Below are 19,675 nucleotides of genomic sequence, written 5' to 3' on the forward strand. Positions count from 1 at the left end.
CAGTGGAAGAGTTGGAGGATGATTTACACTCAGCTATTGGCTGGATGTCCTTTGTAGATCCCTTAAGGTGCCGCGGAGAGGGGCACCTGAAGAGTGTGTTGAGATGGTGGAGGGCACTAACTTCTGGCTTGTATGAAGTCAAAGTTTGGTTTTCCATGAATAATGCCCCATCCTCCTCCTGTAAATACTAATGCACATATATTTCTTAATATATCAGTGTTCTATATTTACATTATTTCTGAGAAAGTGACAACATTTTTTAAGTTTGCACATTACATTTGTCATATCACAAAAGTGCTGGCATGCAGTACAAAAAGATAATTTGTATTCTTTTGTGTTATGCCATTTGCTCATGATGAAGGAACTCAAAATCCTTTTCTTTACTTCTACAAATTCACAGCCATGTGATATTCCTGTTGAATAAATTGGGGAATGTGAGTCTGTATTTTGGTTAGCACGACATGTTGATGGTTTGCATCTTTGTCTGGTGTCTTGCACAGAAAAACATGGACTGTCCTTTCAGTTAAGTCCATGTGAGGTACGTGTGCATTCATGATGCTGATATGATGTAGTTCTGTGGTTCCAAATATTATGTTCCTGATTGTAGGATATGCCAAACCTTTTTCATTCAAAAAAAGGTGTTTGTATTGTACATGACATACCTGTGCTCATTGAAACATTTTTTAAATTACTTTTATCAATATCTAAATAATAGTACTTAAAACACCATATAAGTACTGGAAGTGAACCATGTGCACATGAAAAAGAAAGCTTGTAGTAGTACCCAGTAAAGTCCCCCCCCATTTTAGGCGACCATAACTAATTGGACAGTTGGCTTCTTAGTTGTTTCCCATTAGTCAGGTGTACTCAATCGCTTCCCTAGTGCAAGTATAAGAAAGATTCCGGTATCTAGTCTTGATTCTAGGCTTTTGATTGCCTTTGGAGCCTTATTGGTGTGAGGACCAGAGGTGACAATCCCAATGACAGTCACGGAAGCCAGTATGAGGCTGAGAAATAAGAAACAAAGCCGAGATATTGGCCAAACAATGGGCTTACTAAAATAAACTTTTGGAACCTCATTAAGAAGAAAGACAGCACTGGTGTCTTGCAAGGGGACAGGTAGGCCAAGGAAGACCTCAACAGTAGTGAAGAAAATAACCCAATCGCCTCTCTGACTGATCAGAAACACTCTTCGGGAGGCAGGTGTGGATGTGTCAGTGACTACTGTCCGCATACAACTTTACAAACCCATCTACAGAGGCTACACTAGAAGATGCAAACCACTAGTTGGATACAAAACTGAATGGCCAGGTCACAGTTATACATAAGTTATGCAGAAATACGTAAAAGTGCCTGCTGAGCTCCTGAAAAAGGTCTCCTGGACAGCAGTGACCAAGATTGACTTGTATCAGAGTGATGGCAGGAGCATTGTAGAGGCTAAAAGGAATGTCCAAAGACCCAAAGCCTTTTTCGAGTGATTCTGGTAGCACTTCCCATGCAGTATTAAACTTTACAACCTTTTTTGTCCATCACGCCCTGAAAAGTTTTTCCCCGCAGGAACTAGATTTACAGAAGTAATGTTTCTGTGAAATCTGATAACACACACGAAATCTGGGCTGGGAAAACAGACCTGACGCATTTCACTTTGAGTGCTTCTGCCGCCCCTTGAAAATGAACCTCCTGTAGTCTCTCAACCAAGAGAAGGCACTCTCAACTCGAAAACATTTTATGGTCTCCATCTCAACAATGTCCATCATGATGTCCAGGGTAGACAAAGTAGGCAATGCAACAGGTGCGTGAAATCTAAATATTGCCAAGCTTCTGATATAGAAGCTTGGATGTCTGAAAACTTCCTCCACTGGAACCAAGACAAAACCGACATTTTAGCATTTGGGGCAAAGAAAAGGCCATATTGTCGAATTATGAAGATATGAAAATGCATGTAATACGAATTATATACAATATGTGGAGGGAACTGAGTTCGGTTTGAATTTGGCAATCTGATCCTAGGCATAACATTTTAACATAATGGGAGGCTTCGTTCAGGCGTGGCCTGAATATGCCTCCGTAATGGGATTGGATGAAAGTTTTCGCGGTACATATTTATTGATGGAACTCAACCCAGCACGGCGGATAACGGCCGATGTGCTCGTTTGCTAGCTAGCTATCGCTGAAGGCGTCAACAGGGTAGGTTAAATATTTGTATTCCTTCGAGCTCACGGAGTACTTTAACTGTCAAGTAAGTTTCCAGTCCTATATCACTGCCTGTTGACTCGAGTAACTTATTGCTGTAAGTTACCTAATGAAGTTGGCGTTTGTTGCGTTCTATAAATAGTGCTTTACGTTATGTCTACGGTAAACTGAACTAAAAAAAGCGTTGCTAATTTATGTGGTTAGCTAGCTGACTACTAGTTGTTTAGTTTCTTTGGCTTAGAATGTTTTTTTGTACCACTCCGTAGGCTACATTTACAATGATTGGGTGGAACATTACTTCCAGTATCACAAGACACTGCTTAACGTTAACTTGTTTGCAAAAGGAAATTACATTAGCGCGGAAAATATCCGAGTTATGCGTGAACTTACCAACACAAGCTTGCGTGAATTCTGTGAAAATAACGTTGCTTGATTGATTTTAAGACTTATTTTGTAGTTGGCAGTCATGCAATTTTACCAGCTTCCCGTGTGCGTACACTGGCTGGATCATACGAGGTTAACATGTCACGTGGATGCCTTGCCTGCATAAAATGCGAATTGAACTTTGAGAGTGAGCAGATTTGATGTGGAATCTATTTATTTATTTTGTTTTTTGTTTGTTTTTTCCACCTTACAGCCGATTCGTGTGCACAAATCCATGGCTGAAAATGTGTATAACGTAACCCCATTACCTCAAGTGTTTATCAACCGTTTTGCAATTTTTGGTTGACTACGCTGATATTGACCTGATTGTTTTGGCAAAACCTAGCTGGATCACCTCATGACTAATCGTTTGAAATTGGGAGATGATTAAAGTTGGGGTGTGACTTCCAAAGATGCTTTATTTTAGTTAGGCTAATTACAATATACTGATATTTTTGACAGCCCCTCTTGATTGGAGTAAATTCAAAGCACAAAGAAAATAGGCAGCTATGGCCCTCAGTAACGGCACTCACCTGAGCAAGGAGACATGGAAATCTCATAACCAAATGATGCTTGAACCTCTCAGTACCAATGATGCGGAGGTAAGATCTTCTGAGGAGATTTGTGCCAAGTGCCCCATGAGGCATCTATGTCTTGCTCATTGTGAGCTTTATTGGGTATTTTTTCAGACTTATTGATCTTCTGCTTCTGTAGCCGTTTGACGCAAACTTAGAGGTTTGACGCATTGTGTGTTCAGAGATGCTCTTCTGCATACTACTGTTGTAATGTGTGGATATTGGCGTTACTGTCACCTTCCTGTCAGTTTTGACCAGTCTGGCCCTTCTCCACTAACCTCTCATTAACAAGGCATTTTTGCCTGTAGAACAGTTGCTCACTGGATGTTTTGTTTCTCACCATTCTCTGCTAATTCTAGAGACGTGTGTGTGTGTGTGTGTGTGTGTGTGTGTGTGTGTGTGTGTGTGTGTGTGTGTGTGTGTGTGTGTGTGTGTGTGTGTGTGTGTGTGTGTGTGTGTGTCCCAGGAGATCAGCAGTTTCTGAGATATTCAAACCATTCTGTCTGGTACTAACAATCTTTCCACAGTCAGTCACTTGGATCATATTTCCTCATTATGACATTTGGTCTGAAAAACAGCTTAACCTCTTGACCATGTCTATGCTTTTATGCATGTAGTTGCTGCCACATTATTGGCTGATTAGACATTTGTGTTAAAAAGCTGGTCTACAGGTCTACCTAAAGGAGCTCACTGGCAAATGGGAACAGTTGGGGTGGGGGGTGCCACATGCTATGTTTGTTTTGTATTTCTTGTTTGTCCCCATGTGGGGTTAGGGGCCTTGCTCAAGGGCTGAACTTCTGCGCGGGTCTTCTGCAGGTATATGAAATTATCAAGAAAGAGAAGAAAAGGCAGAAGTATGGTTTGGAGCTGATTGCCTCTGAGAACTTTGCGAGCCGGGCGGTCCTGGAAGCCCTGGGCTCTTGCATGAATAACAAGTACTCTGAGGGGTACCCTGGTCAAAGGTGAGTGAGCTGTGCTGTCAGGGCCCACCGTTAAAAGCTGCATACCATTTTATGCCTATAATTGCAACGCTGGCTTTTGCACTTATCTTTGAATAAAACCTGTTGGCAATTGTTTATTTGCCTTTTTTTAATGCTTTAAAAAAAAATATTTTTCCCCACTTTATTTTTCCTGCAACCTTCAAATGTATAATATTCCTCTTTAATATAAGCAGTGGAAAAAGCTTCCTACTTAATGTTTGTCAAACTTGTTTGTACCATAAGGGAATGTTTCTGGTGTGTCGCTGCCAGAATTGTTTTTACTGAATTCCAGCTAGACTGCTGAAGGTCATTGGGGAACTTGTGCGTGACCTTGGACATTGCCTGTGTTACTTTGTTTACTTCTCCATGGAGAGATCTGGATGGCATTTCGTCATGAGAATTTTTTTTTTTCCTAAATGAATAAAAACACTGTAGGAGTATGCCATAATTAGTTGGCTTTCGAGAATGGATAGTGGGTGGTTGTGACTTGTAACTTTCCTTGAGCTACTGTGTCACAGGGTTGAAATTAATCTGGAATTAACACCCTAAACAAACCGTATTTCACTTCATGTACCGCATATATTTTTGTTGGCAGATAAGTTGTGGGAATGACGGTGCTAAAATTGTAGTCTGCCGTCATCATTTTGTGTACTTGGCGCTACCTTACTGGTCTGGCCCCAACACTAACCCTCCCGCTCCAAACATTCCGATTGCCGGGCGAGAGGAGTCCGTGCAGTCATGTTTGTTTGTTTTAAATTGAGGATGTTAATCAATTTAATTGTTAATAACAACTTTGTTCAGTTTTAGTTTTTTTTTTATTTAAACATTAACATTTCAGTGAACCAATGACCGAACATTGGCACTGACATTTTGAATTGGGGAATTTCTCTGGCTTTGGACACATGCCCTGGACTGGTGGGAAGTTGAGTCGCTGTTCCCTGGACCAAAAGCATTACCAAAAGTATATTTAACCGTTCCTGGAACATGGGTGCCATCTGAGCATGTCCCTACCCTCCTCTTTTTCTCAGTCTGAACCCTCAGTTTCTTGCCGTTATTGTCATTGCAAATACACAATGCGAATCCTGTTTTAACGATTGTGTCTTAATAAAACGCCTCTATATACAACTCTGTAATGGGTCGGCCTATTTGGAGTCATTCTTTTTATAGGCCATAAAGTGGACTTCTATCGAGATCTTTATTGCCGACAATCAATCGATTAAAACGATCGCGCAAAATTGCCTCCCTAGTTTAAATGTTAAATGCGTTGAAATGCGTTTAACATTTAGTGAGCTTGTTCCTTCCTAAAAGTTTTTTTTTTTTGCCTGTGCCTCTCCTTTGTTCAGATATTATGGTGGGACGGAGTGTGTTGATGATCTGGAGAGGCTATGTCAGAACAGAGCCCTCGAGGTGTTCCGCCTGGACCCGGCCAAGTGGGGCGTCAACGTGCAGCCATATTCCGGTAACCACACCAAGGCTGTGTCTGGAACCGCTTGCTTTCTTACCTTTCAGTATACAACTTGCCTATGTAGGCTGTGAAGCATGCCAAGACTGTCTGAAACTGCTTGCTTGCTATTGAGCGTACAAGCAAGCTTGTATACGGAAATGGGGTCATCCCTGGTCAAAAAGCATTTTACAATTAATATCCAAGGGAACAGAAGTGAACCTGACCTCTAAACCTTTAACATTACTAATTTCTTCAAGTTGTAAAAGTTTTAAAGCAAGATTACTTTTTATTTCAATTTATGACGGTTTCAAAATAATAAAAAGTAAAGAAAAAGGCCCTGTGCAAACATTACTGCTTCAACTCCTCCTCGGGCAACTAACCACCTGACAATTCCTTCTGGCAACTCTACCGTGTAGGTTTTTTAAATTTTTTTTTTTTTTTTTTTTTTAGCATTTCTCACCAGGTCTCGGGCCATTCTATCTTAAATCTTTTTTGGCCTTGCCTTGACTTTAACTGTTTCATTTATCTTACATTTTCTAATAATGTTTCTGACAGTGAAAATGGGTAGTTTGAAACAATGACAGTTTTTGTAGCCTTGGTGGCGTTACTTCAGAATAAAAAGTTCAGCCCTGGAATTATACTGACCTGATTAATTGAAGCCCTAACGAGTAAATCACCTGAATCTGGGCCTTAGTAATTATCTTTAAAAAAACTATTGCCCAGGACCCTTTTCCTTTTTATTATTATTATTATTATTTTATTTTTTTGTAAAATGAAATAAAAAATAAAAAAAAGAAAGAAAATAAAGCAATCTTGTTTTCAAATTTGCAGAAAGGTGTCATATTTTACCATTTGGAGTTTACTGAGCCAGTACAGGAGTGAACCAGTGTAGTTTATAGACCGGTCAGAAAACAAAAATTAAGGTGACTGGTTGGCATGTAGATCGGCCCTGTGCACCCCTGCTCCAGGGTCTTTCAGCACACTTGTCTCTGGTTATGTTTATGCACTTTGTGTACTTTGCTCTGGATAAGAGCGTCTGCCAAACGCCTGTAATATAATGTAGCGACACTGCATCTGTTGGCTCTTGCAGGCAGCCCGGCTAACTTTGCCGTGTACACCGCGATCGTGGGGAGCCACGGCCGGATCATGGGTCTGGACCTCCCGGATGGGGGTCACCTGAGCCACGGTTTCATGACCAACAAGAAGAAAATCTCTGCGTCCTCCGTCTTCTTTGAGTCCATGCCATATAGGGTAATGACGAAACTTCTCAGCTACTATGGTTGTCCAATAAGAAGGATCCTTTATCCCATCCAGATGACCTGGGTGGTTTGGCAGATTTTTTTTGGACTTTACTCCCTTGTCTTCGCGTAACCTGTTCCTATCTTTTTGAGAATTGACCACTTGAAAGACTTTCATTTCGCGGATGCTTTTATCCATAGTCACTTGATCACAGATTATTACTTTGGTCATTCAATGCCTGTTCTATGTCTTGTAAGGCCTAGTGCACGACCGAGTACAACATCCCCCCCCCCCCTCTTTTCTGGTTTTAGGTAAACCCAGACACTGGTTTAATTGACTATGATCGGCTGGAGGAGAATGCTCGCCTGTTCCACCCCAAGTTGATCATTGCTGGTGCGTAAAGTTACATTTTTATGCTTAAGCCTGATTAATTCTCTCTGGGAGAGGATATCACATTCCTTGTTTTCAGAAATGTGTCCTCTGTCTATCCAAGAGATAAGTCTCATTTTCTGGCACAAGGACACAGGGTCATGTGTCTAAGGTATTTTAATGGTGACCGTGGTGCTGTAATGGTGGTGTTAAGGTATTTTATGGCTGAATTTCGCATCCAAGGTCGCTGAGTTTCTTTCCTTTCCTGTGAACTTTCCCAGGTGCCAGCTGTTACGCCCGTACCATTGACCACAGCAGACTGCGCAAGATCGCAGACGAGAACGAGGCGTTCCTCATGTCAGACATGGCCCACGTCGCCGGAATGGTGGCTGGCGGGGTGATGGAGTCTCCGTTCGACCATGCCGACGTGGTCACCACCACTACCCACAAGACCTTGAGGGGCTGTAGGTCTGGTCTCATATTTTACAGAAAAGGTTGGTTTCCCTTGTTTCTAGAATGCAGTCTCACTGTGCTGCATGATTGTGCGAGAGCTGGGTCAATTATATAATTGTTTGGATTCAAATACATTTCCGTGCTTGATTTTCACACGAGATAAGTAAAGCGTAGAAGACTGTGAATCTAAAACAATTCTGTACTTGACCCGGGTCTGGATTGTGCACATTTGGGCTTTTCAGCTTCTCCTGTGCATTGATGGCTCTTTTTCTATTTTTATTTTAATTTTATTTAGGGGTGCGCAGTGTTGATCCAAAAACTGGTAAGGAGACCCTGTACGACCTGGAGAATCCAATCAACCAGGCTGTGTTCCCAGGCCTGCAAGGGGGACCACACAACCATGCCATTGCAGGTGAGCCTTCCTCACCCTTAGTACTTTTGCTTTACAACTGTCAACTACAATGAAGGGAGCAAATATCCATTACATGTTGATTAGACTGGAGCAATGCAGGGTTAAGGGCCTTGCTCAGGGACCACGGCTGTGGATCTTACTGTGGCTACACCGGGGATCGAACCACTGACCTTGTGTGTCCCAGTCATTAAATTACATTAAGAGCGACGTACAACAATGTGCAATGTGCATACCCATATCAGGGATAAGTGTGCTGAAAGACCCTAAAGGGAAGTACAATTTCAACGGCTACCTGTACAACAAAGATAAGGATCAGTGCCTATTTGATCATAAGATTAATTAATTATTTGAAATTTTTTATAATGCCTCAACACGCATATGTATGAATAAACTGTTTACCTTGCCAAACAGAACTAGCAAAGGTAATGTCCTAATACACAAGTAAAAAAACAGAGGTAAAGACAACAGTTAAGGTTTACAGGGAGGTAGGAAGGGACGGGGAGAGGTGCAGCTTGAAGAGATGCGTCTTCAGTCTGCGCTTGAAGATGACCGAAGAGATTCTGCTGTTCTGACCTCCACGGGGAGTTCCTTCTACCACCGTGGAGCTAGAACAGACGGTTATGTACTTTAACCACTGCGCTACAGGCCGCCCTACAGATACAAATATCCTAATGATCTTCTGCAGAAGACCTGAGGAGGATTGTCTCTTCACTGTATATGAGCAACGCACTGCTCTAGCTCTCCTTGTTTATTCAAGTGGGCCACCTTGGAGTTACCCACTTTAGCATCCCTTTCTATTTGTGCTTATCCTGGCTAAGCACCATTTTATTCCCCTACAACAGCTGGGCAGAAGTGTCAGTTGGTGACACTGTCGAACACTTGGTGGAACCTAAACGTCTGATCATAAATTACTTCTGAATAGTAAAAGCTCATTGAACCTACAAATCTGATCTTTTTATTTATTAGACATGTAAACACACTGTAGATGTATGTATGATCTCATTAAATATTTTCATTTATCTCTGGATAAGAGTGTCTGCTAAATGCCTTTAATGTAATGTACTCTAGCCTAGTGGTTAAGGTAAATGACTGGGACCCGCAAGGTTGGTGGTTCGAATCCCGGTGTAGCCGCAATAAGATCCATACAGTCGTTGGGCCCTTGAGCAAGGCCCTTAACCCTGCATTGCTCCAGGGGAGGATTGTCTCCTGCTTAGTCTAATCAACTGTACGTCGCTCTGGATAAGAGCGTCAGCCAAATGGCAGTAATGTAATGTAATATACTCTCCCTGTCCTTGGTGGTGACCCCATAGAATCATTTATGTGGATGCATTTTACTCTTGTGTCGATGAGTGAAATGATGATGGCAAAACATTCAGAAATTAACATGTTCTCTGTGATCCAGGAATTGCTGTAGCTCTGAAGCAGGCACTGACTCCTGAATTCAAAGCGTATCAGGCCCAAATTCTGGCCAACTGCAAAGCCCTGGCAGCTGCAATGCTAGAGAAGGGTTATAAGCTTGTCACAGGTGAGTTGCCAGCATTTATTCTGCACTTCGTCTTACATTTCTTCCACATTTGCTTTTGAGGACGTCAATTCATGTTGATGAACTTTAAGGTTGTGTTCCACCGAAAATGCATCTTTGGTCTCCCAGACCATCCCAGAAGTACATATTGCAATTATCATGAGGTATGGACATGAAAAGATGCATTTTGACAAAATATGCAAATGAGACCATTTGCATACTTTATTCAACATGGCGGAAATGGCAATGTAGCAGTCTATAATCTGAACCAAGTAGGAACCATATCATTATAATTCTTTCAGATTCTAAAGACATTTTTGAAGATTGTTTTGAGCCATTCTTTTATCAGCATTATCCAATAGTAATTTTTCTAAAACATTTTCCTGATTTATAACAAAATGATTTCCTCAAAAGTTTCATGATAGGATGACTATGCCTATGACTATGAGAAATGTCCTGTAATATCGTCCAAAATCAGGATGAGAAAATTGACTCCAAAAATAGGAATGGTAAATAATTATACTAATTTAACCATACATATGGTGTAATCATTCAAAAGGAGGTATTATCCTGAAAGCTGGAATAGTTGAGGGATGATTTGCTGCAGTAAACAGAAAAAGGTCAATTTGACAATTAGATTTTTTTCAGTGGAACAGAACCTTTAGAGCGCAGCATGTTAGTGCTGAAATTCGTGCTCAGATCATCGTCCAAATGTCTTGTGCTGACAAAAGTGAAACTGCTGATTGCTGATACTCACGACAGTGTGTTTTCTGTTATACAGGGGGCTCTGACAATCACCTCATCCTAATTGACTTCCGTACACAGGGAACTGATGGTGGCAGGGTGGAGAAGGTTTTGGAGGCCTGCGCTATTGCCTGCAACAAAAACACCTGCCCAGGTACCGGTGCCATACGTTCTCACAGAGCGTAACCATTTGTGACCCGCTCTGTCATAATCAGTTGGAAGTCACGACGGCCAATTTCACACACACAAAAATATTTTTGGAACTCTTTTGAAAAGTCCTATACAAACATTATTCATTCATTAGAATTAATTTACTATTTACTATTTTATTTATTATTATTTTTATTATTATTATTATTCAGGGATCTCCACAAAGAACATAACCGTGCTGGTGTGCCAGTCTTTGAGCCATTTTCGGGTGAACCCCATCCGTTTGTCAAAACATCCATCAACCTAGACCTCTTGATTCCGCCTTTTGCTGACTGAGTTTAAATTGACTTGGTGATGCGGTAGCATTTGTCATCAGTATGTTTGCATTATTTTCAGTTGTTGCCATGTTTCGTTTGACAGGTTATTGAATTTAAATTGCTTTACAGGGTTGCGTTAGTGTGTGAAAGAGGCTCTCGCGAGACGCTTGTCACACCAAATGAGGCCGAAACTTAAAATGCTGCTCCCTCGTTAAACAAAATCTCAAGATTATCAGCTCACAGGACAAAGTCCTTTTTTGCAGTATGGCAAACTGAGATTTAACGCTAGATATTGCCTCTGATACTTCCAACTACCAGAAGCAACACAGGTCTTCCAATACTTATACCTGGCTTGGATGTTGTAGGTGTCAGAAGTTGTCCTCATTCCTTTTTGGTTAGTTGTCATTTTTCAGACTTCTGAATAAAAAAAAATAATAATAATAAAATAAAATGCTGTCTTTGGGAGAAATTAATGCAGTTTTCCTAATTCCTTTTAAATAAATGACATTTGGAGGTTGGTTTCTTAAGTCATTGTTTGCAAGCATTTCTTACGTGTGTGTTTAAGGATAATGCAGTTGTGCAGTGTGAATGCAGTTGAATCATTTTAAGGTGGTGTAAAAATGCAGAGTGCAGGGGCCTGAGAGCCACTCCTTTTTAAAAAGCTCTGGGGTGAATCCTATAATTGACTCATCTGCCAGCAATACGTTTACAGCTTTCATTTACACTTCAGAAGTGAGTTCAGTGTTTTGTTGACATGAGTTGTGACTCTGCCTGTGCTGCACAAACGCAGGAGATAAAAGTGCCCTTCGCCCCAGTGGCATTCGTTTGGGAACGCCGGCACTCACCTCCAGAGGACTTCTGGAAGACGATTTCCGTAAGGTCGCCGAGTACATCCACAGAGGTGAGGAGGGTGGAGGGTGGGGATTAAATTAATGTGGTAGACCTCAAAGCCCATGTTTCTCTGGTCCCCGAGCAATTTTAGTGGAAACTGAATCTGCAAGTTGTCATTGGGTTTCAGGTATTGCGCTGACGTTGGAGTTTCAGTTGAACCTGAGCCCCAAGGCTACTCTAAAGGAGTTCAAGGAAAAGCTGGTGCAAGATGAGAAATGGCAAATGAAGATTAAGGAAATCCGAGAGGAGGTCGAAGCCTTTTCCGCAAAATTCCCCATACCTGGACTTCCAGAACTCTAACACTCAAGATGGATGCTGACCTCACCTGAAAAAAGCCAGAACTGCTTCACTGATTGTTTATGAGTTATGATTAAATCGGGTTAAACCTGGCTCCAAACCTTAAATTGACCTGGATTTGGTGGAGCCAATCAATTCATATTGAAACATAATTTAATTTCTGTTTAATATTTTATGAGCACATGTTACATTTTGTTAAAAAAAAAGTAACGGTTAAACGAATGTTACATCAAAATTATTTTTACAAGATTGAACAGGTTGGAATTGATGAATGAATACAATTTCGTTTTTTTTTTTTCATTTTATTTAATTAAAAAAAAAAAAATAATAATTTGTGTACCCTGTTGAGCTGCAAGCAGAAAACTTGGAGAAAACATAGCAACTGGTAGTTCTTGAAGGCATAATTTCCGTATTGGGGCTCAACGCCCTTTCCGTACTGCATTGTCCGTTTTCAGAACGGATGATTCAGCACTTTCGGGGCACAGCAAAATATTTATTTGGGCTTGTGGTGTAAGGCCTGGTTGGAGCATTCATTTCAGACTAATTAATTAATCTCTGACTAATTAAGGGACTAGATGGACATTTCCAGTTTCTGACATGACAGAAATGACAGGGATGCCTCCTTGCCTAGTAATGATATGGAATTGATCTAGATGTTAAAACTCATTGGGAGTTGGTTTCCCAGGCTAGTCCAAGACCCAAGTTAGGATTTTCAGTGGCAATCTCCAGTGAGGAAATGTATTTAGTCAAAGACTAAGCTTAATCCTTGTCTGGGTCCATGATGCATTTTTAGAGAAATGTATTTTCTCTCGCAAAATTTCACTTGCTACATTTAAGTACATGACCAAAAATGCCATGTAAGATTTATGAACGTATACCTGAAGACACTGAAATATTGAGTAAATCATAGCTACAACAACAAAATGACAATGACATTTCTTTCAATGTTTTACTGGTTCAATATGCATTTATCAAGAAGGTTATTCAGTCGATTTCTGAGAGAAAATATTTGAACTTCGCCTGTATCTGGAAAGATTCCATTCCTTACATTGTTTAAACAAAAACTTTCAAATGGCAAATAAATATGACTGGGAGAGTGAGCCAGTTTTAATTATTTTATTATACGATCAAAATACGGATCCCCCCCACCTAGCGTTTACAACATTTTCAGCAGAACACATACATACTAAAGTTTAAGATCAAATGATTAAAACAACCCTGTTCCCTATGAAACATCGCTAAATCAAATTGTGACTGCATTCACACAGACTACGCAAAACAGGACTTCATGCTGTACAGAGATTGCAGAAATCAGCTTGCTGCTTTACATAATGATGAATGGGAGTGTAAAGAACAGTAAATTAAAACATTTTTCTTGAGTAATGTTTTTGGAGGCAAAATATTTGCCTCAGGCATGTTTATTGAAAAAAAACTAAACAATAAAAACTGCAATTAGTCCGAGTCAAGTTCCACATTCAGGATTCATTATTCCCCATAATCAAGGATAGAGTAACATGAGGTTTGTCAAGTAATATTTCCAATAAATGTGAAAATATGCTTCACAGTTTTACCACAATGGGTAAAATGGCACACTTTCCTACCACACATTACTGTCAAAAAAGGACGAACTACAATATATGGCTTATCCGAAATTACATTCAGAACTGGTTATGTCATCACAATGCCTGTAGACTGAGCACGCCATCAGCAGAAAGGAGATGAGAGAAATCGGCTGGTCTGAAAGGAACTTCATGGTCTGCTGGGTTTATGTTGGGACAATCGTTGTGTTCGAGTGTAGACGCATCCACAACAGGACGAACAACAATTAATGGCTACAACTACTGTGGAATAGCAAAATGTTTAATTTAGCAGAGTTCTCGCAGCAGTAATCCCCAGTATACCATGAAAAAAAAAAATCACCAGCCGTTTATTGCAATCATCCATCTTTAAAACTGGCCGTTAGATTTATGGAAACGTACTAAAGCAAGGCTAGATCAATAAGCTTATACTGGGACAGTCGACAAACAAAACGCAATGATCTGCCACTAAAAACCTACAGCTACATACACTGACGCACTTTCACAAACAGACAGCAGCAATATCGTTAACACCTAAATATTTTTACTGAACATGATCTACAACACTGGCCCTTTACAATCGAGCCGTGGACAGGAAGGGTGCTTAAGTGTGCATGTAAACATGAAAACTGACATTTTGAAGCAAAGCTATACATTACACCATTTGTAGCATGCATAACATTCAAGGGCCCTGAACTTTAATCTGAAGCGAAGGTGACAGAACCTGATTACTTTTAAGTTGCTTATATAAATGGGAGGGGAAAAAAACACTTTGGCAACAGGGAGTTTCCTGACTGTACCAAGGGATGGATGTAAAACACACAGGCATGCCAAACAGTCAGTCAAAGCTCCACATTGGGCAATATACAATCATTGTGTTTTGATATTCTCTGAAATGGAAAAAGGATACTAGGATAACTGAATTGTACTTTTAAAGTGGTGCCATGAAAGATACTTTTAAAGTGGTGCCATTTCTTTAAAAATATTGCATTTACAAGATAAACTGTAAAAGATTGCATGTAGTTGTGCATAGATTAAGGGTTGATAGAATGGTCAGTAAAAACATGATTGGGATTGAAGAGATGAATATCCTGACCATTTTCTGTTCTTACATTGTACTTAAGATTTTGCAGTGAAGACAAGTGTATGTTAGAAACACGTCCTTTAAATCATAATGATGAACAGAACAGACTTGAAGCAGATATTTTTTGCTTTTTTAGTTCACTCTAAACTACAACCATATTTTCTTTACATGACAGATTCAAAAAGCATGGCTGCTGGTTTAAAATTGTAGATGGCAGTATTAAGTTGGTCACACACAAAGTTCAAGCTCCGCTAACATATGCCAGTGGGCAGTAAGTACACCATAACGTTACATATGTTTATATAGAGTATATGTAGATTTAGATTACAAAACTTCCATCGTTGTGCTTTTGGTCCTATTTTCCGCTCCTACGGAGTCCACAATGCACTGCAACACATTGCCACTATCCGATTAATATAAATTGTTTTTTTATTGACATTTGCGTAGACAGAAAATGTGCTGGACACTTTTAAATAATTAATCCTAGACTTGAGATTCTGTCACTTTTCTTCTGCCTATCATTTAGTTTTGTGTATATTTTCAGACCCAATTACATATAACGTTTACATAGCAATGACAAACATCCATCCCCAACTACCACTCCAAATCCACAAATTAGGAATTCCGAACTTATTGGCTGCATTGCAATGCTTACCACGGGTGAATAATGAAAATAACTTGGTCTCCCATTTTTCGCCAGGGTAAGTCCACAACAAATCCTTACAACAAAATTTAAATTACAATCCAGTGTGTGAAGCATTCCAGCCTAAATTTTGTGCACGAAGCTGGGAATGTAGCTGAAGCAAAATCCCGGTGGGTGGACCATTCTGCCAGGCCCCTGAAGGTAGGACTGTTTTATCAGCTCTGAGAGGAACTGGATCATCTTGCTGTCCTCCTCGTTGTAGCCCAATTGCTGGTGCAGAAAGCTGGACCTGCGGGAAGCCACAGTTTCTTGGTCCTCGCTGAGGCTTATGGGAAGGTGGAGGTGGTGGCAGAAAGTGTAGAGAAAAGCCTTGGAATAGAGTTGAGTCAGCATGCACTGCACATGCATGAAGTACGTGCTCCCGCGCTTGATCTGAGTCCGGTGGTTTGCCATGTTGCCAATCAGGGAGCCCCTGTAAGGCGGGCAGCGGAGCGTCTTTTGGTCGGCATCCAGCACGCCAATGTAGCGGGCGTAGCGGTTCAGCGAGTGGAGCATGCTGGAACCAGTGGGAGAAGCCATCCTGGCAGAACACACAGATGGAACACTGAGCCGTGTTTTAGGCATTTCAGGCATTCAAATGGACAACAACAGCTGGTGCTGTCCCCGCTGTTAGCCTGCATGGCACCGTGGGTGACCAACTGACATTTGCTGATTCAGGCTGAATCAACTGAAGGGATTTCTCAGGACTATTTTGATCCAAACAGAAGTAGCAATGCTTAACATCTCTGAATACTCATGGACTCAATGGAAAAGTGCTGATCGTGGAGGGTGGGTATCAATCCGTGTAGCGTAATGGGTATGGGACACTTGAAAACAATACTTAGCCCCAAATTGCTTCTGTATGTATCCTTTGTATAAATTGATGCAATGTAGATGCAATGTAAATGCTATGTAAAATGTTGTGTGTAAGTCCCTCTGCTAAATGTAATCTAATGTAATATTCAGACTGAGTAAAGTCCTTGAGATATTCCACAGCCCTGAAAGGCTTCCTTTGACTGCACTGTGTTGCTGGCTTCAGTGACAGGCTTAGCACAGCTGAACATCAGTTCTGTGAAAGAAATGCAAACTATTCGAAAAATCATAATGGGAGTCTATGACTCAACAGTATTGAAATGTAGTAATACTTGCAGATGTAAGATGTTTTCAAATCAGATTTCAACTCGGAACAAAATACATTTGTAATCTTGTTTGTTTGTAAAGTATTGTAGAAATAAAATTAAGTATTAAAAGCTAATTGAATAACATAACACTTGAGAAACTATGTAATGCACTTACGTACTTCACTTCACTTCACTTGCACATGATATGAGTAAATGTGAGATGAATCTCAGACCTGGAGGTCGAAGAGATAAACAAGCAGTAAAAACTCACCTATGGAAGCTGAACCTCTGACTGAATATGAATCATTTCTAATTAATAAGCTCATGCTCTCAATTTCAACACTTAATTTGCATTATGCAACTTTTTAAATATTACTGTACCTGTGAAGGCCAATGATCTTCCAGTTCTGCAGATCGGTCAGTTGGAAAGGACAGGAAAGCCAAGGTTGGACCGTTTCACCATATTTGCCGAGATTGGGAACAAAGATAGATAAGGCGTTTACCAGCTTTCTCACGGTCCTTTCATCAGCTCCCAGGACCACCAGGGTCCTTCCGGTCAGGACACAGAATATAGCTTGCTGGGAAAATGGGTATTGTCTTATGAACCTCAGAGCATTCTGTCCAGCCCTTTTCTTTTGTTTCAAAGTAACAGGGTTGCTATAGTGACAGGGAGACGACAACCTGTCGGAATTAGTAGAGGCGCTCATGAAGCTGGTAGCGTCAGAGAGGTCGTCCAGATTCATCCTGAACATGTCATCCGAGAGGCCGTCAGAGTTCAGTGCGTTAGGCACAGCCGGGGAGTCTTCAGCGGTCACTGCCTTACCGAGAGTGAGGTCCCCCTGCAGGCAAGACTGGGGTTCCCGCTTGACGACTCTATCAGGAAAGCCATTCTCTGCCAGCTCAGGGGAAGGCTCTTCGTACTGGAGCTTCTCCTGCCCCATGCAGCATGAGGCATCTGCTTGGACCATTGTGCTCGCTTGTAAAACACTGTCACCAGTCAAGTCCAGGTCCTGTGTAAGGCCAGGGGATTTCGGTTCGTCACCGCCCATGTCACCGTCGACCTTCACAGAAGGTTCCTGCTCATGAATGGCACTTTGGTAAGATGCTCGGTTATGCTCAGGCGAAGGTGAATCGGTGGCGCTTACCCGCTCATCGTTGTCCTCCCCATCATCCACCGTGCCCGCTGCATTGCCCTCGACAACGTCGGGACAGAACGCCTGAGGGACTGCTTCAGCTTCAGAGTGTTTCTCAGGTCTCTCAGGACCGGCTGCATCCACACTCTCGCCACTGCTCCCACTGCTCACCTTCATCTCCGCATCAGTGCCTTCGTCAGAATTCTCCTGGGTGAGGTCACTGGGGCTGGACTCGGTCAACTCCGCTTCCTGAGGTTTTTCCACACTAGTCTCTGCGTCCAGGTCAGCGTGCACAGCCTCTGGGCTCTGCGGTGCCCCCAACAGGAGAGGGGTGGGAGGAGGCAGATTCCCCGCAAAGGACGGTTTTGAAACGGCCTCATCCTCCCAATCGTTGTACACTTCATAGAGGAAGTTTGTGATTTTCTGCTTCTTCAGCAAGGCCTGGCTAATCTGATTGGTGTAAATGTGACACAGGTCTCCCCGGAATGCACTCTCTATTAGTCTCAGCTGTTCCATTGTCTGGTGGAAGAAGTATGAATCGCAGAGCTCCTCGAGCGTTTTCAGCCTCTTATCGAAGCACTTGGCAGACTTTCCTTTTATAAGCTGAGGGGTATAAGAGGGTCTGCGTTTGCCAGTAATGGCCTCTGGAGAAACCTCGGGGGAACATTCTGTGGGGGTGGCTTTCTTGTCCATTTCGGCTGAGGTGGCAGGGTCGTCTGACTCCTGAGGAAACTCACAGTCTATCCTCTTCCTGCTTGGATAGGATGTGATCTGCCTCAAAAGATCTTTGTGTTCATATATGGATTTTTCAACATTTGCCAGCTCGTTGGCTTTATCAATCACCTGTGTTGAGTAGCAGCCACTGTTCTTCTTCTGCAGCTCAGTCTCCTTGTGCAACACAGTTCTGGTGTATTCAAGGTCCTTCAGTTTCTTGATCAGCTCACTTGCAAATGCTTTCCGATTTCCTGTTTTCAACCACTCCGAGGCCTTGGAGAACTCAGTGGAGAGCTGTTGAAATTGCTGCATAATTTTGCTCTCGTCAGCTGAAATGTAAGCCATGCAAAAAGGCCGAACAAAACCACGGGCCTCCAGGTCATAGAGGGTGAGGTGATGGACGTACGCAAATGCCCCTTCTTTCGAATCGCCAAGCACAACTTTTGAGTCCTCCACAAAATTGAGTTTTGGGTAGTTGCACCCCGGAGGGTGTCCGACAAAAGAGGCCTGGTAATCCACAGACATGATCCGGAGAGAGAAATAGTTCAGATCAAACGTTCCGCACACTTTGGATTCATCTGGGATGGTGAGTAAGGGCTGTGGACCAACTTGTTCTGAAAACTCAGATATGAGAATAAAATCCCGGGCAAATTTAGCATAGGAAGTCTTTGACCAAGGGTTGGAATTTCCAGCGTGTGTGAATAGAGGCACTGAAAACTCATCTGGGAGTAAGCAGGGGTCCACATCTGTTTCCCCAAAATCGTCATCTTTGGTAAATGCCACCAAATCAGGTGAGCCAATCATATTGCCTGTATTTTACAAATAACATGAGAAAAAAGCTACCATTCTACTTCTGGAGTCTGTCTTGACATTTTTTTTTTTTTTGCTGGTAATACAAATACCCATTTAGCTAGCTTATCTAACATTGATATAAACGTTCGCTTGTAATCTATCGGTTAACATTATTATAACGCGCCATTTCCGTCAGTCAATGTTGCATATAATGTCAAAATCTATAATAAAAGTAGTTATGGTTTCAAAGCCGAATACATTCCTATTCATTATGAACGGCTGTACACTGCAAATCAAAGCAAGCTCATCATGGATAACACAAGCAGCAGCTAGCAAGCCAGCTAACGTTAGCCAGGCAATTTCTTAATCAGTCATTCACTTGAAGACGCTTTTGTCCCACGAATAAATCTGGCATTTCGGGTTTACCGTAGTGTATCAGTGCGAGTAAACAGGTAAAGCCACACGTAAGTCAATGCAGGTTTGACAGTAAGTAGCAATAGGAAAAGCGGCCATACTTGTACGTCAGTGTTTTGCTCACTGCCCACGTGACTGTTTCTATCGTT

At 41.7% G+C, this 19,675-nt stretch overlaps 2 protein-coding genes across 4 annotated transcripts; one reads left to right on the top strand and one right to left on the bottom strand.

Annotated features, from left to right (window-relative positions):
- The first annotated feature begins 2,061 nt into the window (after positions 1–2,061).
- On the top strand, positions 2,062–13,470 carry shmt1 (serine hydroxymethyltransferase 1 (soluble)). 3 transcript variants are annotated; one of them, XM_061223187.1, is made up of 12 exons: positions 2,062–2,187; positions 3,079–3,218; positions 4,008–4,153; positions 5,515–5,630; positions 6,706–6,866; positions 7,166–7,247; positions 7,505–7,717; positions 7,972–8,088; positions 9,491–9,613; positions 10,392–10,508; positions 11,612–11,722; positions 11,840–13,470. In XM_061223187.1, exons 2-12 carry the CDS (start codon positions 3,126–3,128, stop codon positions 12,010–12,012), a joined length of 1,452 nt encoding a protein of 483 aa, XP_061079171.1. In that variant the 5' UTR covers positions 2,062–2,187; positions 3,079–3,125; the 3' UTR covers positions 12,013–13,470. The 3 variants fall into 3 exon arrangements, with proteins under 3 accessions (XP_061079171.1, XP_061079170.1, XP_061079169.1); XM_061223186.1 differs by having other exon boundaries at positions 2,115–2,239; XM_061223185.1 differs by having other exon boundaries at positions 2,178–2,290.
- On the bottom strand, positions 13,112–19,598 carry smcr8a (Smith-Magenis syndrome chromosome region, candidate 8a). Its single transcript, XM_061223184.1, has 2 exons — positions 16,855–19,598; positions 13,112–15,893 (listed from the first exon to the last, which is right to left on the bottom strand). Exons 1-2 carry the CDS (start codon positions 19,122–19,124, stop codon positions 15,437–15,439), a joined length of 2,727 nt encoding a protein of 908 aa, XP_061079168.1. The 5' UTR covers positions 19,125–19,598; the 3' UTR covers positions 13,112–15,436.
- Between the last annotated feature and the right edge of the window lie 77 nt (positions 19,599–19,675).

This window comes from Conger conger, chromosome 16, assembly GCF_963514075.1.
Source record: "Conger conger chromosome 16, fConCon1.1, whole genome shotgun sequence".
Classification (NCBI taxonomy): Eukaryota; Metazoa; Chordata; class Actinopteri; order Anguilliformes; family Congridae; genus Conger; species Conger conger.

What these genes read in the sequence shown, in the direction of transcription:
- smcr8a (XM_061223184.1), bottom strand. Translation starts at nt 19,124, where the DNA reads ATGATTGGCTCACCTGATTTGGTGGCATTTACCAAAGATGACGATTTT. An exon ending in AAGATCATTGGCCTTCACAG is followed by an intron (nt 15,894 to 16,854) that starts GTACAGTAATAT and finishes GTGTTCTGCCAG; the next exon opens with GATGGCTTCTCCCACTGGTT.
- shmt1 (XM_061223187.1), top strand. Translation starts at nt 3,126, where the DNA reads ATGGCCCTCAGTAACGGCACTCACCTGAGCAAGGAGACATGGAAATCT. An exon ending in TTGAGTCCATGCCATATAGG is followed by an intron (nt 6,867 to 7,165) that starts GTAATGACGAAA and finishes TTCTGGTTTTAG; the next exon opens with GTAAACCCAGACACTGGTTT. An exon ending in TCTCATATTTTACAGAAAAG is followed by an intron (nt 7,718 to 7,971) that starts GTTGGTTTCCCT and finishes AATTTTATTTAG; the next exon opens with GGGTGCGCAGTGTTGATCCA.